This window comes from Macadamia integrifolia, chromosome 12 (genome assembly GCF_013358625.1).
Source record: "Macadamia integrifolia cultivar HAES 741 chromosome 12, SCU_Mint_v3, whole genome shotgun sequence".
Lineage (NCBI taxonomy): Eukaryota > Viridiplantae > Streptophyta > Magnoliopsida > Proteales > Proteaceae > Macadamia > Macadamia integrifolia.
This window is the reverse complement of record NC_056568.1, coordinates 480,988-507,217: the sequence shown is the minus strand read 5'-3', so window position 1 is coordinate 507,217 and position 26,230 is coordinate 480,988. Positions and strand designations below refer to the sequence as shown.

The window sequence follows — 26,230 nt, the reverse complement described above, 5'->3', positions numbered from 1 at the left end:
AATCTTTATTATAATCAGCAACTCGAGAATAATCAGTATTGAAAACCTGGTTTTAAAAATTGGGGATCATTAATTCTCCATAAATTCTGGTTTGAATCATCTTAGAATTGGTCTGACTTGGTCAACCAAAAAAAAAAAAAAAAAACTGGACTGAATCCGATAAAAACTGAGATCAAACAGATGGTGACGGTATCGGTTGTCACCGAAACAGATATCGATATTGATATACTGTATTGGGCAATANTAGAGGCACTAGCTCCAATCGATCGAAAGATAAATAAGCCCTTATTCACAAAGACGTCTAATACTAAATACCAATTTGAGGTTCCCAATTACCAAAATATCCCTCGAAGCAACTAAGTCGGTTTGGTTTTGGTTTGAATAATTTTCCTGACCCTTGTGTCTCTCTAATCTTTCTTTTAATAGTATTATTTTGTTTTTCCAACACCCCCATCCCATATCTAAAATCCAAACCAATTTGAATTATTTCTACTCCAATGCTTCCATCTCTTCTTCACTTCCATCTTCATAACTCTAATCTTCTTGGTTCAATATTAGCAAGAAATTAATGAAAATCCAAATTAAAGCCTGTGAAGAAAGAACAACAAAATAATGTCTTTAAAAATTTGGATGCACACCCAAGTCATGAAAAACTACCCAAAACTACTACGAAATAAGGATATTGTTTTCGAAGATCATGCTTTTTAAACCCTTTGAAAATGCATTCTATTTTTACAGTCAATGGATCTAGTAACAAAGTAACGGATTTCCCTAAAAAGGAAAGAGAAAAGATGAATCCCAATCATGTCCTGCGAACATGAACTGAGGCTGTGTTTGGTAGCCAAAAGAAGAAAAGAAAAAAGTAGTATTATTTTCTTGATTCAAGAAATTCTCATTATGTTTGGTATGTATGGAGTTGTACTCTTATTTTAATCACATTCTTAGCCCCCAATGCTTACATTTCATGTAAATCTATCTTGTGGGGAAATCGACAGATTATTGTGACACCATGAACTAGATAAGGATTTTCTAAAGTAATTTACACAAAGTAACAGTCAAGATGTTTCAATTTCCATTCATCGTTCGGAACTAGATTTTTTTTAATGATTGAATTAATTCAGATCAATTAAATACCTACAGGCAGTAGATGGCCGAGATTGATCTCCTGCTGCTGCTGCTGCTTCAATGCCTCTTGAGGAACTCCGATCCTCAAAGAGAATCGAGTTTGGGAAAATTAAATTAAATACCTACGAGTAGTAGTGTCAGAGATTGCCTGCCGGATCTCCTTCTGCATAACGATTGCTTCATTGGGGAAGAACACTAACACGAGAGATAGAGTTGGGAAGAGTTTGAATGGAGTTGGTCATTACACATATAGAGTTCGTGTTATAATGAGTAACTCCATTCTTTCTAAAAATAAAAGAACTCGATCGATTCCTTTATCATATAGTCATTATAACAATAAAACAATTTAAAATAAAAATCTTTATTATAATCAGCAACTCGAGAATAATCAGTATTGAAAACCTGGTTTTAAAAATTGGGGATCATTAATTCTCCATAAATTCTGGTTTGAATCATCTTAGAATTGGTCCGACTTGGTCAACCCAAAAAAAAAACTGGACTGAATCCGATAAAAAAACTGAGATCAAACAGATGGTGACGGTATCGGTTGTCACCGAAACAGATATCGATATTGATATACTGTATTGGGCTATATTTTTTATTTTTTGGTAATGTGTATGGGGCCATATCGGGCTAGTATATCACAAACCCATTTTTTCATAATCCAACCGTGCCCGCAAGTTTTTGGATTTGGGCCAGGCCATGCCAATTTTAGGTTCAGCAAAATCGGGTCTTAATTGGGCCAGCTCAAGAATGATTTTAGGAAATACTGAATTAGTATTAATCTATTAGATTAGTTGCATTGGGCAACCTAACTGATATGGACTGGTCGATATGATAAGACATCGTACACCAACAGATTTACCCCTCAAAACCTCATTTAAGATCTCACAAGTTACTTACCACATATCTCTACGAGAGTTCCCTTTCATTTATAGTGAAGAAGAAAATTCAATCTACCACTACATCGATATGACCTTTGGGTTGGATTGGATTGGATTGAGAAAGAGTAGTTTCAACCATGTATAATAATAGGGGGTGGGAATTCAATGATAGAAGTCATTAACCAAAACTGCAATTATAGGGTCACACTGTGGTAGATGAAGATAATCTCTCTCCATCCCGATGATGAAAAGCTTTCTCTTATAAAATTTTGAATTATGCATAGAAATGTTGATTGGTTACTTCTTTACCTTGGGGTGGAGTTGAAGTCTTCTTTCGTGCTAGCTAAATGAAGTGTGTACCACGCAGACAATTGAGTTGCTCAATTGGTTAAATGTCTGTCTCGTTGTAGCAAGCTATAGTGTGCCTTGGTCTCGAGTTTGAGTTAAGTATAGACTTGAGATGAGGCTTCCTTTTGGTCTTAGTAAGATAATAAAATGTCTGTTTAGCTAAGAATAGTATTTGTTTTTTATCCTCCCTTATTCTTTTTCTTGAATAACAATTAATTTGGGTTAGAAGTCACAATAGAAACTACAGATTCACACTTGTATAGGACTTTTGTTTGAATTTTGTTGACTTTGAACCTTGAAGAGAGACTCATAAAGGAGATTATAAATTAAGGAGAAACCATTGAGGATTTTTTATGAGGATACATATTATATGGGGAAGGTGTTATTTCTTTTTCCAAATAATATATGAGGATTTCTATTATATGGGGAAGGTGTTATTGCTTTTTCTAATCAAACGAAAGATTGAAAGACATGGTCTAAAGGTACATTCCAATGCATAAAGGTTATTTATGTTAAAGGATTTAACCTAAAACATTAAGATATTAGATAAACATAATTCCTATATATAAAGACCCCAAGGACCAAACTCAACCGATACAAGACTATTGAAAGTTCACAAAACTTAAACAATTTGATGGAAGGCTCAATTGGTACATTAAAATCATTCACACTTCCCAAATCAGTTGATGTCGGATTATTCTCAACACTTCCTCTGATGTATTAACTACTATTGCTTTTGAACGTTTCAACAATTCAACCCAAAAGTCATCTGAGATTCTAGATTTTATTTTATTTTATATTTATTATTACTTTTTTTTATGCTTGAGATTGACATGTGGTTGATCAAAACCATTCATTCAATATTCAACTACTGAAAAATAGCCACATTAGTTATCCACATGGGACAAGTAGGTCTGTGTGCTACCTATCAAAAAATAAAAAATAAAACTAGGTGTGTGTGCAGTCCACAGATTCCATGGACTGATGAAGTTGTGGGTTTACTCAACTTGTAGATTATAAATGCTTACACATGGATGGACAGACTAAGAAGCAAGTACTTCTCCTTGTTTGATATGACTCTGATGATGATATGATGCTCACCTCATCTTCATTTCAAGAGCCCTTAACTCTCTCTCTCTCTCTCTCTCTCTCTCTCTCTCTCTCTCTTTTGAGAAATGCATTATTCTTTGTGCTTTGTTCTAGTAGCGTATGTGTGGGTTGTCTGGGTCATCTTCAGCAAGTTTCGTTTGATTTGCAAATGAAATTGTTAGATCAAACACTAAGAAATACGAATAATAAAAGATAATAGATGTATGACACAGAGATTTAACGAGGTTCACACATCAGGGTGATGTGCTACGTCCTCAGGCGAAGAAGAAGATAATTCACTATGCAAAAAAGAGATTACACCCTAACAGCGACGAGGAAAAACTCGCCCTGAAACCCTAGTTGCGTGAAAACCCTAGAATACCATGACTTTCTCAACAAGCAACAGTACATTATATATACTCCAAAATCGTGGGTCGACCCATCGGGTCACGATCGATCCGATCGAACCCCTCTGCTTCCATCACAGATCTCAGAAAAATTCCCATTCAAGTCGCCACCAAAATATATCGGATCGGGTCAATCTTCAAAACGAGTCAAGAATTCGAGACAAACTTAACAGAAACTATACGTTCGAAGTGGGAAGACCTAAATAAATAGGAAGACTCTGAGCCTCCAATAAACTTAAAATGGTCCTCAGCTAGCAAAACTACTCCAAAGTATCAAGAACAGTTTTCCCACCAATGCTTCTTCCTGAGTCAAGTGAGTCAACCTCCTCATCCTTCCTAGAATGGAAAGAATCCTTCCGCTGGTCTACTGTTCTTAATTTGTAATCGTCTTTGAACAAGGTTGAACAAAACCCAACGATTCGGAAAAATAAAACAAACAAAATGAGAGAGAGAGAGAGAGAGAGAGAGAGAGGGGATTGCAATGTCCCATGTATGTCTAGGGACGACAACCTTCAATAGTCATATGAACGGTCCTCTTTCTCCTCCACCACCAAAATTAAACCCTAAGATATTGTTAAGTTTGTCTTGAATTCTTGATCCATTTTGAAAATTTATCCGCTTCGACATATTTTGATGGCGATTTGAATGGGAAGTTTTTAAAGATCTGTGATAGAAGCAGAGGGGCTTGGCCCGGAGCCTGAGCCCAGCACTGATCTCGTATGAGGTGCGATTATGGTTTGACCGGATTAACTGTGACCCGATGGGTCGACCCACGACTTGTAATATATAATGTATTGTTGTCTCGTTGAGAAAGTCATTATATTTTAAGAGTTTTTCGAGTTAGGGTTTTAGGGCGAATTTTCTAGCCTTGCTTGGGTGTATCTCTCTTCTCATAATGAAACATCTTCTTTTTCTCGATGATTGATCTATTGTTTGATTATTTTTGATGTTTGCTCTAACAGACAAATGACCCAGCGACTAACCTTTCTGCTCAATTTATCCACTAAAATAAATATTGATTGATCTGTAAGCAGAGCCAGACTTGTTCCAAGGGTGAACTCGTGTTCAAAGGGCAAGATTTATAAAGAGGAGAGTAAGAGGATCTCAAATCGTTTTCACACTCAAAACACAACAACGAACACTTACCTTTCACTCATATTCAAATTCAAGAGGGGAGAGAGAGATAGAGAGAGACGGTGGATGCGTGTAGTCCAAAAGTCATGGTTCCATCTCCATTAATGAAGTTCCTCTAAAGAAAAAAAAAATTTAATGCAAAACTTTAGTTTGCGGGTTCACTCAGGCCGTTTGATAAAGTTTCAAGAAACGCGATTTTGTCGTTTCTGGACACATAGAAACAGAAGAAAAAACGCTTGATAAAACTATTTCGTTTCACTTGTTTTCAGAAATAAAAATTGAAATTTTTACCTATTTATGGTTCAAAAAACGAACCAGGCGAAAAAAATAGAACTTGTTTCGTCGTTTCTGGAAACGACTCATGGCCATTCTTTTGCTGGTTACTATCGACTTCCAAAAACATGACTTATCAAACATCTTCAATTTCGTTTGTATTTGTAGAAACAGAAATTTATGTTTCTGTTGTTTCTTGAAACAGAAACGGCAGAAACATTATCAAACAGACCCTCAGATGCTGCTATTTTGTGGACAGGAGAATCCCAATGTTCCCATCATCGTCTAATGTTGAGAGAATTAGGTAAGTAAGAAAATAAAGTTTTGAAAAATCGAGACTACCAATTTGATGTCCTTCAGGGTACATGCCAAATAGGGGTGTCAATTTCAGACTTGGACCGAAAGGCGCGATGGGCCCAACGTTGCTTTTTAAAGCTTGATTAGAGCATGTTTAGAAATAATATATCATTAGCCTGTTTTAAATTCGACTAAAGCCCATTTAACCCTATTATTGGTTGCACGATTAAAAGTGGGAAAAAGTCTGATTACACTCAATCAAAACTGACCTGACCGAATGATTGACACCAGTAATGGCAATACATGGAAAGATTGTTGAAGTTTTCAACTCAAAAGCTTTAGTATATGATAGAGAAGTTCAATTGGTATAATAAGTCATCTATTTCCAAATTAGTCTTAGTCGATCATATTATTCTACACTTCTTCATGTACATGTTATTCCATTTTGGGTAGTTTTACACACATCCATCATTAACTTATTAATGGACCTTAAAAATTTCAAATTAAAATTTAAATTAATTTATTAGGTGGAGAGGCTCAATCGATACATGAAGTCATCGAAGATCCTAGGGCCCGTTTGATAACATTTCTGTTGTTTCTGTTTCAAGAAACGATAGAAACAGAAATTTTCGTTTCTGGGAACAGAAACAGAATTTTGGGTGTTTGATAAACCTTGTTTCTTGAAACGTTTATCTGTCTCTTCTTCTGCAAATAGGAAACCACATCTCACTTCGGCATTTGATCGAAAAGGAGCCGTGCAACATCCAAATCACGGGGTTTCACATGCGCCAGCTTGGTCTTTCCCCTGCCCATGATACCCTCTCCCAGCCCTAAAATGGATGTTCTTACGGAAGGGCAACAGAGAATTCATAGAACCATCAACCTCCACATAAACATTCCCTCCTCTCCCTCCATCTCCATGACGGCCCACCCAATGGCACATACTTCTCGCGCCGAAAGGCAACAACACCGTTTCCGCCATCTCCAGCCTTCACGTAGATTTTCGCCCAATCGAAACATCTCATCACCGTCGGTACTCCTTTCTCTTTCTCTTCCCCTTCTAAATCCTCTTCACCGTCCAAGAAGCTCTCCGACTTCCATACTCAAACCCTAATACTTCGTTACTGTTATCATCATTGTCATCGTTATTAGAAGCAGAATTTTCGTATAGTAACTCAAATTCTCCGTAATCAAAGCCCAAGTTCGCATCTACAACCTCTTCATCGCTCCCTAAATCATCCATACCACCGTCATTTTCATGAATCGAACTCTTCTTCTCCGCATTCTCCGCATTCTTCACAGACCCAAAATCAGATAGCTTGACTTCGCTTGAAACTAAATTCGAAGACTGGACCAAATCATCAACGAAGTCTTCCTTCGGGGGAAGACGAGTATAAGTGGTAGCTTCTCCTCCACCGAAGAACTCAACGGGTGAAGTCGGTAGCGGTGGCAATCCATCGCAACTAGTTCGAAGTTTGAGCTTGGGATTTCGGTTTCGAGGGAGATTTCTTGGGATTCTTTTATGATTGTTTCGAGTGCTCGCGCGAGCTTGGGCTGGATGTAGAGTCCGAAGAGCAATACATGTGGACAGAGAGGCCATTCACGCACACTTTTAGTTTCAGCTCTCATCCATAGAAACCAGAGCGTTGCCGGTCGGAGACGGTGGTGATGGTAGTGATGCCAAACTCCGTCTTCAATATCGATTTTTTGTACCCCATTTTTATTTCGAGAAACGAGCGAAACAAGTAAAACTTGTTTCGTCATTCATGTTTCTTGAAGCATAAATTGTTATAAATTTCAATTTATGTTTCAAGAAACAAGTGGAACAGAACACTTTTACCAAACGGTATTTATGCCGTTTCTTTGTTTTTGAGAACAAAAAACACAGAAACAAGTTTCTGGTTACGTTATCAAACGGGCCCCTAGAGTTAGTTGACATGTAATTGATCCCATTAGGATAAATGATTAACTCTTTGTTTTTCAAAGATGTTTGAGATTTGACATGTGGCAATTTGAAAAATTACCACATTAGTGATCCACATAGTACAAGTAGGGGCCCGTTTGATAACATTTCTACCGTTTTTGTTTCAAGAAACGACAGAAACATAAATTTTCGTTTCTAGGAACATAAACGGAATTAAAGGTGTTTGATGAGTCATGTTTCTGGAAGTTGATAGTAACCAGCGAAAACATGACCATAAGTCATGTTCCTTGTTTAGCATGGGTCGTTTCTTGAACCATAAATAGGTAGAAATTTCAATTTCTATTTCTAAAAACAAGTGAAACGAAACAATTTTATCAAACGTTTTTTGTTCCATTTTTTCCATTTATAGACACAGAAACAACAGAAAAGTGTTTCTTGAAACGTTATTAAATGGCCCAAGTATGTGCAATCCACAGACTCCATGGTAGACAAAGCTGTCATTGTATGAAAATTTTTCAAGAGTAGTGTGTCATGATACTCACCTCATCATCTTCATTTTTCAAGTCTCAAGAGTACTTAGCATATCTCTATCTCTCTCTCTCTCTCTCAACTAAAATATTTTTGACATTGATAAATCACAGCTAAAGTTCAACATGTCAAAATGAATTCTACTTATCTTAGCACTTTATTTTGACTTCCTTCCACTATGGTGACATTAAGTTAGAATAAGGTGTCATTTTGACTCCTCCACCCAAACTCCTAAGCTATCTTCCATCCTAAATATATTCGACGAAAAAAATAAGAGATCGAAGAAGCTTAATGCATGCACCAAGAATATCAATCCCACGTCATCATCTAACCTCCTCGTAGGCTTCTCTATATTTTCCATGGATATGACTTTAATTATCAACTATTACTATATCATCACTTATTTTTTTTTTTTTTTTTTGTGAAGAATTTCATCATCTTTTTAAATTCTAGATATTTATATATACATTTTATATTGATATTTTCCTGTTCCACCTTCTATTATTTGACTAATCTCAGATCACTCTAGAACGTAATAATTTCGAAAAGGGATAAGGTTGGGTATGCCACCAATATCAAGTATGCTAGCACCCATTGTGTCTATCTCTCTTCCCTTTTGCTGAAATGCCCTCATATCCTTCATGAATGATATGTGTTCCTATTGGTGCTATTCGCTAGCATACTTGATATCGGCGGCATACCTATCCCTCTCCCTTTGAAAAAATAATAATAATAAACAGACATTTGTGTTTTTTTTTTTTTTTTGATAATAAAGAATCCGATCATGGCCCATTTTGTAGGGTTTAAATCTTCTGTGGTGAATAGTGAGAGGTAGTGAGGATCCAACGATTGAGAAGGCTCTAGCATACATCTCAACCGTCGGATCCTCATTGTCACTCACTATCTCACCGCTGAAGATTTTTATTCCATTTTGTTTCTCCTTTCTTGAAGAATTCATGGTTTTATCTTGTTTCTCTTTTTATCTTTTGTTAACAAAGAATCCATGGACTAGCCTTTGGGTAGACCAGGTAAACCCTAATAGGCTTAGATAAGAGATGGACCAGAGAAGTCTGAAGCTTATGATGACAACCATGGAACCTCAAGCCAAGTAAGGACCACCTCTATTTCCTGAGACGGCCCGAATTGCGTCTTGGGTTTTGTTTCTATATTTCTCACTGAATATAATTCTCAATGGAAGATCAATACTTGACTTCGGTTACAAATGAAAAAAAATATTATATATTTATATATATATATATATATATATTTGGGTAGACCAGGTAAACCCTAATAGGCTTAGATAAGAGATGGACCAGAGAAGTCTGAAGCTTATGATGACAACCATGGAACCTCAAGCCAAGTAAGGACCACCTCCATTTCCTGAGACGGCCTGAATTCCGTCTTGGGTTTTGTTTCTATCTTTCTCACTGAATATAATTCTCAATGGAAGATCAATACTTGACTTCGGTTACAAATGAAAAAAAATATTATATATATATATATATATGATTTATTATTATTTTTATTGGGTAGAAGATGTATATATGTTATTTTTTATTTTTTTTATTGGGTAGAAGATGTGTTAAAGTCTGAGATTCACAGAAATTCTCCACTTCAATATTTCTTCGGGTGTGGATGACGTGGAACCATCGGGCTTCCTCCACTATGATTTGGGAAAAAATTTGACTTCTACCCGAGTTGAAGCCACCCTTGCTGATAGTAGGGGTGTCAATTAGTGGCCCAACCCGACGAAATCGACCAGAATCAACCGTTTATAGCCCGGCCTGGCCCGTTTATAAACGGGTTGGGCTCTGTAAATGGTCGGTCTCAGTCCTGATACTTGGACCATCGGGCACTCGATCGAGACCAACCAATTAATATCCGATCGAGACCGGTCTATTTTGCACCGGCCTGGTTGTAAGATACCTATTTTACCTGACCGAGAGTATGTCATGTTGGCGGTCGACTGGCTAGAAGCCCTGGTCGATCGGAACTGTCCGAGACCATAGCCGATCGACCGGTAGAAAGTCTCGGTCGACCGGTGACTGCCTAGAAGTGCCCCAACGGCTATATTTTGCCTCAACGGCTCTTGGCGGTCGATCGACTACCGATGGCAATCGACCGATGGTCCCAGATTACGTCCGTTAGAGCCTGATTTCCTGCCTAAAATGCTTCACTAAGTTCACCTATAAATACCCAAACCGCTCTTAATTAAATAATCATTAAGAAAGAGCTTTAAAAGCATGTTTGATCAATGCTTTGGATTTTTTGTGATGTTTTTAAATATATGACTTGGAAGAGAGTAGGTTCCTTGGATTAATCAATACATTTATTGAGATCTATTTGTAGTTATGGGCAATCCCACATGAGAGCTTTCTCATTGCATTTTCATCCAATCATCTCTTTCCTTAAAATTTTATTTTGCAAAATTAACCATGTTACTGTACATAGCATGGATTATGAAATGTCCAACCAGTTTAAAACAAATAAAAGAATAGCCACAGCCAGATTTAGACAATGAAAAATAGGAAACCAAACCCCATCGTCCGTCACGGCGTCGTTGCTCAATAATATTCAAGAAGGCCCGTTTAAAAATCGGTTACACCCGTTTAACATTAAACATGTCCATGGCCCGGTTAAGGCCCGACTAAAACCCGATTAAGGCTTGATTTTAATAGTCTGATTATAGCCCGAGACCGATCGACCGAATATAAAGTGTATCATGCCCTCACTAACTAAGCCCGATTAGTTAAATGGACGAACACGGTGCAACCTGTAAAAGTCTTCAAGCCCGATTAAACCCGACCGAAACTGGACCAACCCAACCGGTTGACACCCCCTAAGTGACAGCCAAAGAAATTGAATATTCATTTTTTTCTAATTCACAAATACCCTCTTATTGTATTTTCCAAATCGTCTTTTAAATTTCATTTCTTTGGCTGCTACAGGAAGACTTGCGGCTACAGCAGCTAAATTTCGTCTTTCTATTTGAAACTCCACGACCCTTGGAACGATCATTTCATACAGCGAGAGATCAGAAGCAGATAAGAGAAGCAGCTCCTCTGCCACAGTCTCACCTCTCATCTCTGTATCGAAACAACTTGGAACCCTTCTCAACCTTGAAAGGGAAATACCAGAGATCAGCACTAGCAGTTACCATCAGAGAAAGAGAGAGAAGCTAATCATGTACAGTCCTCACAGAGAAGAATCACTAAACCAGAAATGGAAATGCCTTTGTAAGAGAGAAATTTCGTCGTTCAATGGAAGGAGGAGCATCTGCTTCACTCCCTCCAAGGATTTTGCCATTACTTCATCTTCTCCTCCTTCAATTTCTCCTCGTTCTCCTCTGAGAAGTACCAGTACCTTATCCGAATCCATGATGGAAGAGAACTTGGAGCAAGCCGAATCCATAATCACCAAGTGGAATCCCGACACCTCCTCCTTCGCCAAATTCACTTCTCTCTTCCACGAGAGCCGCCGCGAAGCCAAGGAATTCCTCAAATCCATCAACGCTTTGCAGCGCGCTATGCACTTCTTCGTCTCCCACCACCCCTTCTCTGAAAAGCTTGTCCGAGCTCAGAACCTGATGCAGATCGCCATGAAGCGTCTAAAGAAGGAATTCTACCAGATTCTCTCAGCCAATCGCGATTACCTCGACCCTGAATACGTATCTGCTCGATCCAGCATTTCCCGCGGCTCTGTTAGATCAAGCACCTCCGACCACGAAGACGACGCCGGCTCCGAGGACGAGATTCATGTCGCCGGCGAATCCATTTCACAGGTCGAGCAGTTCTCTGCACTCGCCATGTGCGACCTCAGGTCTATCGCCGAATGCATGATTTCGTCCGGCTACGGCAAAGAGTGCGTCGAGATCTACAAGACGATGAGAAAGTCTATCGTTGATGAGGCTCTGTACAAGCTCGGAGTCGAGCGTCTCTCTTCTTCGAAGATTCAAAAGATGGACTGGGAGGTCCTCGAGCTCAAGATTAAAAGCTGGCTCAACGCCGTCAAGATTGCAGTGAAATCACTCTTCTATGGAGAAAGGATCGTCTGCGATCACGTCTTATCCGCTTCCGATTCCATCAGAGAGTCCTGTTTCTCAGAAATCACCAAAGAAGGAGCCATCACTCTGTTCGGGTTCCCGGAATCCGTGGCCAAGATCCACAAGGGAAAGTCACCGGAGAAGATGTTCAGAATGCTCGACCTCTGTGAACTCATATCCGAACTCTTTCCCGACATTGAATCAATCTTCTCCTTCGAATCCACCTCTGTCATCCGGTCTCAAGCTTTGAACTCACTCATCAATCTCATCGACGCTATTGGAACAATGTTATTGGAATTGGAATCCGCCATTAACAAGGATTCATCAAAATCCCCAATCCCAGGAGGAGGTCTCCATCCACTGACCCGATACGTGATGAATTACCTATCTCGCCTCACCGATTACAGCAGAACCCTCTCCGATGTTGTAGCCGATTGGCCTTTGCCGGAGCATGTGTCTCTGCCGCAATTTTATTTCGAAAGCCCAAACCTTAACGATAACCCATCATCCTTAATGATTCGACTCGCTTGGATCATACTTGTGCTCCTCTGCAAGCTCGACAGGAAAGCAGAACGATACAAAGACTCTGCCTTGGGATATCTGTTCCTTACCAACAATTTACAGTACGTGGTGAAGAAGGTTGAGACTTCCAATCTCAGGTATCTATTGGGAGAGGATTGGATATCGAAGCAGGAAGCGAAGGTGAAACAATACACGGCGAGCTACGAGAGGATTGGATGGAGTAAGGTCTTATCGGCTTTATCAGCGATAACGGAAAATCCAACAGCCACAACGATTTCAGCAGAAGAAGCCAAAGATTGCTTCAAGAACTTCAATTCGGCCTTCGAGTGGACATACAGAACACAATCGTGTTGGGTCTTCAAGGGTAGGAAGCTCAGGGAAGAGATTAAGGTGTCCATAGCCATGAAACTCATGCCAAGGTATCGGGCGTTGTATAGCAAGTATCGGGCTTTGCTGAGAACGGAAAATGATTTGGGATCAATTTTCAGGTTTACTCCTGATGATCTGGCGAATCATTTATCCGATCTGTTCTACGGCACCAGAGCTTCAGGGAGTGCGTATTGTTCTCCGGCGCAATCGCCCAGACACTGTTTACGTCCAACTTTTCCTTTGCGTGTGAAATTATTTTAGCTTTATTTATTGAAAGGCAAAAGGTTGGGTCTGCTGCTGATGTATCATAAGCTAGATAAATGGAGAAAGTTTTCGCTTCCTCGGCTAGTAGTGTGGGAATAATCTTTCATGCCGAATCAATCATAGCATGGGGAATAATATCATCCGTGTGAGGTTTAAGCTAGTGTGACCCTGTTTGTTTGCAGTTCAAGGAAGTCGATTTGGATCATAATCTCCCATGCCCAATCCCAATTCTAGCCAATCCAGCGTAATTTTCTAAGGTTCAGGCTGAATATGACCTCTGATGGAGGCTAATCTCCTTGTTGGATCAAGTGTATTGAATGGCAAGGTTCCATAGTGTACACTATCACCTTGCTGTGTCATTTCATCGGAGGGGAGGAGAGAGATCTACACAGCCTGGTAGAATTCTTTCTCCCTTCAATCACTATGTATTATGTAAATGAAGTATTCCCCCACCCCACCCCACCCCACCCAAAAAAAAAATATATATATATATATATATATAATGTAGATGAAGTTGGGTTTTTTTGAAAAAGTTTTCTAAACCATTTTATTGTTCCTCATTTTCTTATGTGAAGCTTCGTCATTCCTCGTTGGTGGGCTTCCCTATGATGTTAGAAAGAACACTCTCCCTTAAGTTTTATTCCTTTCTCCCTTTCTCTTATTTGGCTTGTAGGGGAAAGAAAATCTTTTAACATGGTTTACAAAATCAGAATCAGATTGATCAAACTGGCCAATTTGTTTCGTTTAATCAGCCATGACCGATTCCAATTCCAGCCTTTCTAGAGCAGCCAATTCTAAGGTTTTTGGGACTGATTCAGAGTTTTAAATCCTCGCCTTAACCCCAACCGGTGACTACAGCCAAACCCAGCTGCCGATTGTGAATGGCCCAATCAGGCTCCATTTTGGCCCAGCATAAGTTGAACCCTCTTTTTACAATTCCACCTACATGCTATATTTTTTTCTACAATTTAGGTAAGAAATTCATTTCTTTAACTTTTTTTTTTCTGATATATAAGAACCATTTTTCAAAAACACAAGAGTTGTTTTTCATTTATTATTATTATTATTTTTTTTTTTGGAGGGGTGGGGTGGGGGAGTTAAACGTTGTGGAGAATAAATCACAAGGAAGACTATGAGAACCAGAGCCATTGTAAAGATAACACCACCACTGGAGTCTGGAGGCCCTTTTAGTGAATCAAATGAGGAACTTGGTTTTACTGTTGAAACAATATCTGAGTAATAAAACCAGTAAACAAGGGTGAGAAGATGAGAAAGAAGGGACTGCTGAGAGATTAACATCGATACTCTTGCAGTCCCTTGCGTATGCTATTAATAGTAGAGAGATTACAGCCAGCTTTCCTTCTTAGACTTGGGAGAAGGAATCACAAATACAATACAACTCTAGGCACTCAGCTATACTAGGAAACAACTTCCTAGACAAACAAGGAAACTACCAACCCAAACTAACTCATCAGCTAACAACCCAAACATCAGCACTTTTCATTTAAGATGGGAATTGGTAATCAAATGTCAAAAAGAAAGATGCTTACTTGCAACTACACTCAAATATATTCAGAATATACTAGAACCTAAAGAAAAGTAACATATATAAGGTGTATGTGTGGTATGTTGAGCATGCTAGCGGTCTACTGCTTCTTCTGGTGGCCTTGGAATGGATTGCCATCCTGTACAAAGTTGGAGAACTTCTTTTAGAGCATCTGAAGGAGCTTCCATGGTCCAGGTAGGGTAGTGTTCACTTGGATGAAACATACTTTCCCCCTTCATCTCTGTCAATAGACTGGCTTGAGCTCCATTAAGGAACAGATCCCCTTCAGACCTTATGCAGCCTGAAGAACCTTCTTCACAGTCTGCTGCCTGCACAGCCACCATTCCAGTCACATTATGGAGGGAGCACATTCTTAATGAAAATTTAGATGCACAAGAACTGATAAATGCAGTTCATCCAACGAGCCACTCAAATAGATCACATGTCAAAATTACTTTGTACACGACTCAACCTAGTCTTTTCTTAACTAAATGGGATCGGTGACAGGAATCCTGTTTTACATGTGTTCAGAATTCATGCTAAAAGGTTTGGCTAAATTTTATAATGCTGCCGGCTGCCCACCTGATGCATCAACCCTCTACTGGAATTGGGACCGGCAATACAAGCAGGTTTGGCTTCAAGTTCAAGGCAGAGATAAGTTAGAACTACGGTGAAATTTAATAACAGCTCAATATTTTTTGTTCATTTCAGGTGCCTGAGTAATTCTTTTTGTCTTCAGAAGACAAAACTTCTATTTGTTTTTCAATTTCTTACAGCTCCTTCCTTCATCAATATTTTCTTACCTTTTTACAAGCTTTTAGAACCGAGTGGTGTACAAATCATGTTTGACATTATTTTCTTGCTTTTCTTTTTCCCTTTGGTAGTTTCTATCAATATCTTAAAAGATATGCTACAGAAACTTACATGATTGAAGCAATCAACTACAAGAGTGGCTTATTCCATAGTTGTGCCCTTGGCATCCAGGCTGTTTGTTTGGGGTCTAGGCGACTGTCGCCTTAGTGCAAGGCGCTTGTATGGCACTTATGTATGCCAAATATCGTTGGTCTGGCAATTATGAGCAGACTAGAAAACCCTCAATCAAAAATCATCTAAAACCCAAGAGATTTTGGGTGATAATGTGCCATCACATGCTAGTATTCTTCCTAGCACCAAGATTCACAGGAGAGATGAAACTATGGAAGTGTTTTAAACTGGTTTTGAACAATAGTTGCTAAACCTTCGAGATGCTGCTCACAATGCAGTTTCTGCCATTCAAGCTTAACCTTATTAGTAGGGAAGTAGCTAATTCCATCATGACACTCTCGAGTTCAACTACAAAACTACTGCTAATTTAATATTATCTATGACTTGTAGCCAACTGCAATTAGTAGGGATATTGCTTATTTGTGTTGTTTCCTTTTCCTAGATTTAAGTTCTATTAGGCTTGTAGTTTTACAAACTACTTACCATACAAACCCACCCACCCACCCACCCCACACACACACACACACACACACACAAAAAAAAAAGCCTCCTCTTCCTTTTTTATTTTGCTTGAAGGGGTGTTTATATCACCAATTGGGTTAAGAACCAAAATCCCCCACTTCACACCCTCCAACCCAATTATAAATGATTTTACCAACACTTGAAGATGGTTCCATGCCCCAGTAATCCCAAACCACTTTCAGTACCTGCTCTAGCCATGATACTCATAAGCTGCTCTGATGGAAAGAGTCAAGACACATTTAGAATGAGACCAGACCAAAATATTTCTTTTCTTTTACACTCTTTTTTCTTGTGGTGGGGGAGGAACGAGGGGAAAAGAAAAGAATATATTTGTAGCAGTTCGAAATTTGCACAAAGAAACACATTTGACACTGGAATGTCTGCTCTAATTTAAAGCTGAGATTCATGAAAAAGTCACCAAATTCATGTCCTGTATATATCAGCCTATTGAAGAGTTCTAAAACCGACAAACCAGCATAACCCCTAGAAGAAGTCCATTCAAAATTACAACTGAGGACTTATATGCTTTAACAACAAAAAATGCGGTAAGAAGGGTACAGAATAAGGTCATATATTTGTAGCATCCGATGAATATAGAAATTATACAGTGGTTTTTCCAGATGGGGTTCTTTTGACGAGCGGTATTGAATTTATTTTTCCTATAAACCATAGCAAAAGAGTACAAAGATGGTGGTTGTGTTCTCATTCAACTTTCACATTGGTGCAAGAGCATGCCAAACGAGTGAGGGACCAGTCCAAAACAAAAAATAATCCTTGGAGATCTCTTCGTGGACATGGCACACACAAGGTCACACGTTTTGCAGGACCCTACTCCTACCCTCTCCTAACTCCTAGAGACCAAAACCCTCCCAGTCACCAGTTTGCAAAATGAAATCCCAAATCCTCTGATCAACATAACTAGGGGTCTGGACTGAACCTGACTGATAGAGATCTGGGTCCAAATTAGTGGAACCAGATGAACAGCCAGACTGGTTCCAGGTCCATGTCATGATACTAAATTAGAAGGACCAAAATTGTAGTGTATAAGGCTCTATATCAATCTAACACAGGTCTGAACTTACCCAGCCCCTCCATCCTGGTCCCATGATGCCATACACGGGGTTTGATGAACCTTGTAACAAGTAACTGCAATATCCTTGCTGGTACATCACACCTGTTCGAAGTAACAAAATAACTGCCCCAAACAAAAGTTTCACCAGTTGAATTTCCCAGCAAACTACATAAGCATGGTTATGATTCTAATGTATCACCATTGACAACCACCCATATCTATTAAACTTAAAAAGTTACATAGATGTAACCCACACTGAAGACCTAAGAGGCCAATATGAAGGGCATCACTATACATCATCATCCGTATAACAATCCTCTGGTCACAGCGGTCGATATCTAATTCTGATCCTAAACATTCCACAAGTTTATCATATCTGAACCAACGCCACCCCATAACTATCAGAATCTAGTTGGGTATGGTGGATTGCTCGATTAACACCACAGTCATCCCTGATGAACACCTTATATAAATATCCATCTGGGTATTAAATTATCACTTAGTAAATGCAACCTATCTCAGAATATGAGTTTACAGTTTGGGGTTAAAATTATAAATCCTGATTTGGAGTGGATATCGGAACTGCATTGTAAACCACCTTTTTCCTTTCACTTTTATTTCTTGCTTCATATTCTCCCTACAGTTATGTTTACAGTCATATTATAGTGCAAGGAGTAAATATTCCACTCTAAATTTATTTTTAAAAAAAATCCAAGAAATCATATTAAACTTTGGGCATGTCACATGTATATGCTAGAGAGGGTAGAGTTAAACACAATACCTTCTCTGTAAGATATTTAAAAGCCACCTTCTTCTTCCCTGCTTCATATATGTTGCACTGTGAGTGTATCTGGTGCATGAATGAATAAATAAATCAAAGTCTGCAATGAGTAAAATTTCTTTATGCATCCCAATTATGTAAATACAAAAAATTTAATGAACATCCAGCCTAGGCTATAGTTCCTCTCTGAATAGTCAGTCAATTCTCTCGCCACCATGTGAAGTTATGGAGGAAAACTAAACAATCTGGTTATGGTGGTGTCTCTAACTAGGGTTCATAAGTCATAACCTCACCATGTATAGGATTTGTATGCCTACAGGTTCGAGGGACATACTATAGGCGGCGTCTTCTCACAATAGGCTGATCTCACATGCCATATTCATGAAAATCCTTCCCACTAAGCGTATGTCCAATGAACCATCCAGCAGACCTCTCCCCATCTTTAAAAAATTTAGCTGCAGGTACTAAACTCATCAGTACCTGTGACTCTACGCTGGCACAAACAGCATATATGCCCCAATTTCTGGTGTAATTGTTGTACAAATGAACCTTTGCAAATCTAACACGGGGATGACGCTGTCGGGTTCCATCAAAAAAGCAATGGTGGATGGTCACCCGCATGCATCTGTCTCCAGTGTTACTGGGGTCTGCACCAATAAGCATAGTTTTGTCATGCCGCGAAAAGTGACATCTGATGGCACAAAATAAAGAGTTAGATCAGGAACCAGTATTGAACTCACAAATTATTCTTAATTTGTAATGTGGGCATGTCATACCCTCACCTTGAAACAGTAATATCTGTACTTTCACGTGTGATATCAATCAGTCCATCGTCATAATCCCGCAAGCTGCAACGGTCTATCCATATGTGCCTTGACTTGGGTTTTATTTGAATGGCATCAACATCAGGTCCCCTACCACCCTCAAACTCCAGATTGCATATAATTACATGTTCACATTCCTTCAGCCTTAAACCTTTGCCAGTGAGTTTTATCCTTTGGCCCCGGCCATCAATTGTCTTGTACGATGATACACTCAAGTAAGATGCGAGCTCAATGGTGCCTGAAACTCCAAAAACAATCCAAAGTGGTTCTTTTCGACGACATCCATCACGAAGTGATCCAGGACCATCGTCTACATTAACAGAGAAGCAGAAAGTTCTACTTAGCACAGTAACCAGTATCTATCTACTCTCAGTTATGAAAACCTACACAATGCCACTGGAACATCCATCGCAAATCAAAATAACAGGAGAAAAAATAATGTTATACACAGATGGAATTTGTCAAGAAAATTTCTGAAGAAAAATTCTTTCTGGGCAACCCTGCCAATCGGAAGCTGTCCCCCATCATAAATCAGGAAATTTTGATAACTAACAAGCTGAATATCTGGATGCCTCCTATGACCTATCATTCTCTTTTGATTTCAGTCTCACCACACCCCTGGTGGGTTCTAATTAGCTTGATTACCAATGTCTGTATGCCTCAATCCCATTCTCTGTGTTTTGTGAAGCAGCTAAGTGATGTGCCCAAAACAATGCCATCACATTAGCATAAATTATGTAAGCACTTTGCAAATATGATTGTCAATTGTAGTGATTACACAATCTAAGTAGACAGTTTATACTTTATTCACTCACCTATAAAAAATATCTATAGACAAGCAATACTTTTGAGGGAAAAAAATCCAAAAATTATATTAAAAAAATATTGAGTTCTAAAGAAATATAAAATAATAGTCATAAAACATCTGAAAAAGAATCCCGTATAACTCCAATACATCCAAGCCAAAAGAGAAAGTAAAATGCAAATTACAATAAGAATGAAGAAAACAAATAGCATATAAAGCACAACAAATCAAAACAAACCCACAATTCTAAATTTTAAGAACACATTTGAAAGGAAAAGAGCTCCAATTCTGAAAAATAAAAGACCAAAGGGGAAAGGGAGGGAGAACCTGCTAAAGTGGTAACGTGATAGAGGGGTCCGTTAAGGCCACCAATGGATAAACGACCGAAACCCTCTGCCCGTCCGGCCAAGGCCCTCAAGCTGCAATCAAAGATTGCGTAGGGGAAAGAAACCATTGACGTCGACATTGAACTCTGGGTTTGAGATTGAGGTTGAGGCTGAGCAGTAGTCTGGTCCGGCTGGTCATATTTAAAAGGGCCGGTGTTGCTGTTCTTCCTATTTTTCCGGGAGTACCTGTCGGTGGCGAAACGGCAACAGACGTTACCCATAAGCGCAATCTACTATTCCTGTCTATATTCAATGGTTCATCAATGGATTAATGGAGTTCAAAAACGATCCTACACTTCAATTACTTCTTCAAACCTTCAAGTCTACACTTCAATTACTTCTTCAAGACTTCAAATATCACGCTTCAGCTGTTCATCAGGGATTCAGGAGAGACTCTGATTCTTCATTTCTTGGTCCCTTGCTCTGATCCTCTACAAAAGGAAAATATGGTTTGAAGTGGGAGATGATGGTCGGGCCAAGCAAGGCTCATATCGGCCGATTCATATCGTTGGGGCCACTAGGGGTGTCAATTCCAGGGCCACCCGACAGGCCAAATTAATAAATATGTTGGGCTCAAGCCCATTTTGTTTATGATCGGTCGTTCCCAATGTGAGTGTCATACCCATTGATTGCTCGATTGGGATAGATAAATTATGAGCCCGTCTAAGCCCAACCCTTTTCGCCTGATTATGCGGAGCGACTTACATTTTAGGGGTATTTTAAACTATTTTATACCTATTTTACTCCAAAGTCCCAAACCATAAACATAAGTACTAAAGAGTAAAAGACTACTCCCTAACTTAATAGGACATTCTAAGGCTTTTTAAGGCGTGTCTAAGGCCCATTTTATTGGTATATGCTTACCATTCTACTTTAGAAACTAATTTTACCCATGGTCTGTTTAAAGTCTGTTTAACCTGATTATACGAAGCTGATTAAAGCCTGAGCCCTAAGATGGACCAATTTTAACGACACCTGCTGGTGTAGGTACATGCCAATACACAACGGTGCAGAATGACCATGCTGCCCCACTGAAGATGCTTACATATTCTGGTGTGTACCTATGCCAGCGAATAGCCTTGTCTCGCCATTAATTACTAGTATCGATGTTACCAATGTTGTATTAGTAATAACGTTCCATAGTATCTAAATGATGTAGCACACTTTTTTTCTAAAATTATTATTCGTTATCATTATTGTAGAATATGGTTTCAAGTATCGGAATTATATCGATCATATTGGCCATATCATATTGGAATTGTTTGAGATCATTAATGATATCTGGTCGATCTGTATCGGTTGCTCATATCGTTTTAGGGATAAAACAATAAAAATAAATAATTTTCTCAAAAAGCAACGACAAAAATAATCGATACATACCAATCCGATATTCGATCCAATCCGGATTGATATCGAAATCCATGTCGTAGAAGGAATCGAGTTACTCACTATACCAAAGACTATATGTAATGAGCAACTCCACTAGGACTAGGTTTCCTTTCAAAGTTATTTTAAAAGATAATCTCACAAATACATATATTGCTTCTTTTCTTTTTTTTTTCTCACAGTTTGATCAGAGCTGTTGTGGATTCTAGCCAGGGCTGCTTGTCCAGACTTATACCTGACCTCCTGGAGCTCATCCTTGATCGATTGACCCATCTCTCCGACCAGTTTCACTTTGCTTCTGTATGCTCGTCATGGCGATCATTCGTGATCAATAATCGCCATCCCCTTCAGCTTCCACTTCTGATGCTTCCTAGCAATGACAACGCTCAAACCCAACACTTCCTTACTCTATCAAGTCAGAAGCTTTATAGGCTTCATACACTAGAGATTCATGGAAAGGAGTGTTATGAATCTTCTCAAGGCTGGTTAGTTCTAGTAGACGATTCTACCACCGGAGAGATTCAACTATTCAATCCAGTCTCTAAACACCAAATCCAGCTTCCTTCTCTTTCCACAACATTCACTTATCCGAGTAGACTTTCTCTTTCCACAATATTTACTTATGGGAATCAAGTAAGTTGTTATGAGCATTATTACATTCACAAGGCAGTTATATCTTCAGATCCTTGTAGAACAAAAGACTATGTTGTGGTGGGCATTGTCACCAATAAGAAGAAGTCGATCTACTACAAGCCAGGAGGAGGAGACGGAGGAGAAATAGTTGATCATAAATGGAAAACATTGTTTCGAAGATGTTATATATCACAAAGGACTATTCTACGCCATTTCCCGCAATGGACCTGTAGTAGTAACTTGTGATTTTTGTTCCGGGTCCCATCATCCAACCGTAGCAGAATTCAATATCATTGGTAAGCCACCAAATCAAGGAAGAGCAGGCGAATATTATTATTTGGTGGAATTATTAGGGGAACTATTGCTAGTGAGCCATTACAGATTGTGCATGCGTTATGTGTTTGACTATGACAAAAACATATTGATCTACGAAGAAACTAGGAGCATACCACAATTGAAAATTTTCAAGTTCCATATTTGCAAATTGGATGAGAACAAGGGAGAGTGGATCCAAATGAAAAGCATTGGCGACAACATTTTGTTTTTGGGAAAAGGCTCTTCAGTGTCATTCAGTGCCTAAGACTATCCAGATCCTATGAGGAGAAACTACTATTTATACTGTTTTTTGAGACTATATATTAAAGTATTTCTGAGAAATAAGTCTCATACCTTTTGGATATTTACACCTAAAACAATGGTAGATTTGGAAGGGATGGCTGTTGTTTCTCAATGTCATTCACCACTGCCCCAGACTTCCCAGATCATAGGAAGGGATACTCCATCTACATTTATGACTTCTATTATGATAAGTTTCCTAGTTGGAGTACTTTTACCTTTTGGGTATCTACACCTAAAAAAATAGATAAAAATATATTGTATTTGCTGTATTTTTTTTTCTTAATAATAAAATTTTCTGTTTCATCACCTTTCATTCAAGAAAATTGTTCTATTTCACCTCTAACTCTTTCATACATAGGTGGCAGTAGCCTAGACATGCCACTTGGCTATCTACTTGGCCCTGAAATTTGATGGACAAGTACGCATGTAATCCTCCTTTTCCCATAAAGATAAATAGCCAAAATTATGAATTGTTGTGGCCATAACGACGACCTCCCTAGAAAAGCAACACTTTCACAAGACTCACGAGAATGAAATATTCTAACTTAAATTCAAAATCAACTGATTCCAATGATGATAGGGTGTTGGTGTACGATGTCTTATATTCCGTTGTAGTTTAACCCAATGAATACTAATACAGGCCAATTGACAGACAGAACGGCTGTCTTGCTTGCTGGTAAGCAGGCCGTGAGGGTTGCAAAGGGGCAGAAGGACTCGCTCAAATTTTTTATTTGAGGGTTGTTTTGTACTTTTTTATATTAGAGCTTTTTGCTATATATTTTTAGTGAGATTTACTTTCTCTGTAAGCAATTCTGAGAGGTATGCAGATTCGCACGGTAACTTTAATCTCCATTGATAATAGAGGAAATTACACTCCCCTCCCCTGTATGTTTCAAGTATTACACTTAGATCCCCTACGAAGTTTGAAATTACAACCGTACCCTATGCGGTTAACTCCATTAGAAGTTCATGTTAAATGACTCATTTACCCTTTTCCCCTTTCTTTAAAAATCACTCTCTTGAAAGCCAATTGAGGGTTTCATGCTTGACCCGATCACCTACTTGTTGGGGGGAGAATCAGCCCTGAGCAGATTGAGAGTTTCATACCTGACTCCGATCACCTGAATCGATTGAGGGAGACAGATACAAATCAAAATTAAACAAGATTGGATTTATTAACGAAGAAACGAAGTTCCAATACAGTCCGAAAACATCAAAAGGCCAATGCTATTAGGGGGTGAGTTATAGCAAAGAAAAGAAGATTGAGATCTAGCGGTCTCAGAAGCAAAAAAAAGGGGAAAAAAAAAGGTCGAGGTAATGGTGTGAGGTTTCTATTGAGAGGCTTCTGAGAGCCCATAACATTGATGCATTCCGAGTGGAAGAAATCCAACGAGATGCTAGATCTGTTGAACCGTTTGGCATTCCAAAAAACAGATAATTTATGTTCTGTTCATATTGGAGGTAGAGTAAGAAGAAGGGCTCAAATGGAAGCCCCTGCGATTACGACCTTGAAGGGGGATTTTGTTGTGCAAAAAATTCCAAATGCGATAGTTGATTTTTGGGGGAAAGTAGCAGGGAGCTCCCAGATTTTGAGCCAAGACGGCTATGCATGAGGCCATTTCTAGCAATGCTGCATGCTGAAGCCACAGAGAAGGAGCCATTGGATGTCACCATCCAAACGAACCTGTCTTCAGTAGAGAAACTTGACAGGGGAATAGAAAGAATGCTGAAGGCAATGTTCGGGTGAAACAATTGGAAGAGAATGTCCTGTGCAATGATTTAGAGATTGGATGAAGGGTTTGAGCCATTGGCTTCCAACCCTTTATTAATTACTAGTTCTTCCTTCTACTGTTCATTTCAAATGTCTTCTAAGCCACAGTGTTAATCTTCCCCTGCCTCATCAATAACCCATTTACAGACATTCCTTAATGGTACCCAACTCGTGGCCAAAGACGATAAATACAAATCAAAAGCTCCTTTTTATCTAAAACGGTTCCAAAACAGTTCAGTTTCCTATAAAAGAGGGAGAGAGAGAGCGTGGAGAAAAAATAGGGAAAAAAAAGAAGAGTGAGAAAATTGATGGATAGAATCCTCCGAAGCCCTACCTCTTCCAATTCTGTGATTTAATCTAACCTTAGACTTCGATCTTCATCGATTAACAAATCCATTCTTCAACGAGAAGTAATATCTTCGATCGCCAACAAAATGAAACACTTTCAATTACCAAAATCTTTGATTTCAGAATTCAGAAACCACAAAGGAATGAAGAGTAGAAATTTGGAGTGTAAACTCTCCATCGTCTTTTTCCCTTGAGAGGAAGATAATAAGTTGGAAGTAAATTTGTCATTTCCTATGGACTAAGGGTATTTTAGGATTTATGGAAAAAGTATAATACACTTAACGGTTCTTCACTCACGATCAAGATACGGATGATAGAATCTAAAACTTAGAAGAAAAAAGAGTATCATTTCAAACTTCATAAGAGAGGAATATATAATACTTAAAACATACAGGAGAAGGGAGTATAATTTCCTCTTGATAATAAAATAGGATATGGTCTCACTATGGCAGAAAATCTTATCAAACCTCTCTGCTTTATTTATTTTCGTTTTTTTATCACCGTCTACAACCATTTTAGAATTAGACTTCTATATGACGTGAGTTTGACTGATACTATGGTTTGATTGATTCCTTCGGGGCGAAGGATAGTCGATATTCGATAGTCGTTCTTACTTTTTTAGTGGCACAGAAAAAACCAAAAGACAGAATGGACTGTGGTCTTTCCTTACTAGCGAAGTATTATACTGTAGTTGTAGTAGTTATCCAATGTCATTATCACACGTTTCTTTCAAGAAGGATGAAAACAGAATCAATTGGATAGGGACGGATGAGATTGATGTGATAAACCGCTGGAATCAGTCGAATCGATCGAACCCGATTCTGATTTCCATTGTTCCGGGGCAAGCAATTCTATGGGGATTTCTAGGGTTCATGCGAAATCTAAATAGATTTCGATTAATCTGAAATGGAATTGGACAGGAATTGGCTGAACCTAAGGTTTCAAGAACCTGGAATCAATCAATCTTGATTCTGGATTTCTTGATCAGAATCAGCTAGACCTTATTCGAACCCAATTTTGTATTTTGAAACCCCAGTTGAACCAAGATTCCAAGAATCAGGATCAGATCAAAATTGGCCAAAGTCAATCCCAATTCCATCCGAATCGATTCGTCTAATCCTTGCTCGGATACTAAGGTTAAGGAATTTTTTGGCCGGCTTTAACCAATTTTCCACTGATTTCGATCCTGGACTGATTCCAATCCGATCTGAAGTAAAATCAGTCTAGTCCGATCCAGATCCAGTTTCGGGTTTGTAACCCTGGGTTGGACCTGATTCGGGTCCAATGCCCTTTTTCAATATCCTGCAACATGACAAGATATTTGGTGTCTCCATCATAATGGGGTCAC

The 26,230-nt window shown here is 38.8% G+C and overlaps 2 protein-coding genes across 3 annotated transcripts; one reads left to right on the top strand and one right to left on the bottom strand.

Annotated features, from left to right (window-relative positions):
• The first annotated feature begins 11,009 nt into the window (after window positions 1-11,009).
• On the top strand, window positions 11,010-13,646 carry LOC122057556 (exocyst complex component EXO70H1-like). Its single transcript, XM_042619694.1, has one exon. It carries the CDS (start codon window positions 11,194-11,196, stop codon window positions 13,201-13,203), a length of 2,010 nt encoding a protein of 669 aa, XP_042475628.1. The 5' UTR covers window positions 11,010-11,193; the 3' UTR covers window positions 13,204-13,646.
• Window positions 13,647-14,473: 827 nt separating this feature from the next.
• Window positions 14,474-20,584, bottom strand: LOC122057334 (probable pectate lyase 4). 2 transcript variants are annotated; one of them, XM_042619388.1, is made up of 6 exons: window positions 20,442-20,584; window positions 20,068-20,312; window positions 18,894-19,245; window positions 18,592-18,802; window positions 18,112-18,180; window positions 14,474-15,081 (listed from the first exon to the last, which is right to left on the bottom strand). In XM_042619388.1, the coding sequence occupies exons 2-6, from the start codon at window positions 20,204-20,206 to the stop codon at window positions 14,845-14,847; spliced, it is 1,008 nt and encodes a 335-aa protein (XP_042475322.1). In that variant the 5' UTR covers window positions 20,207-20,312; window positions 20,442-20,584; the 3' UTR covers window positions 14,474-14,844. The 2 variants fall into 2 exon arrangements, with proteins under 2 accessions (XP_042475322.1, XP_042475320.1); XM_042619386.1 differs by having other exon boundaries at window positions 20,068-20,584.
• Between the last annotated feature and the right edge of the window lie 5,646 nt (window positions 20,585-26,230).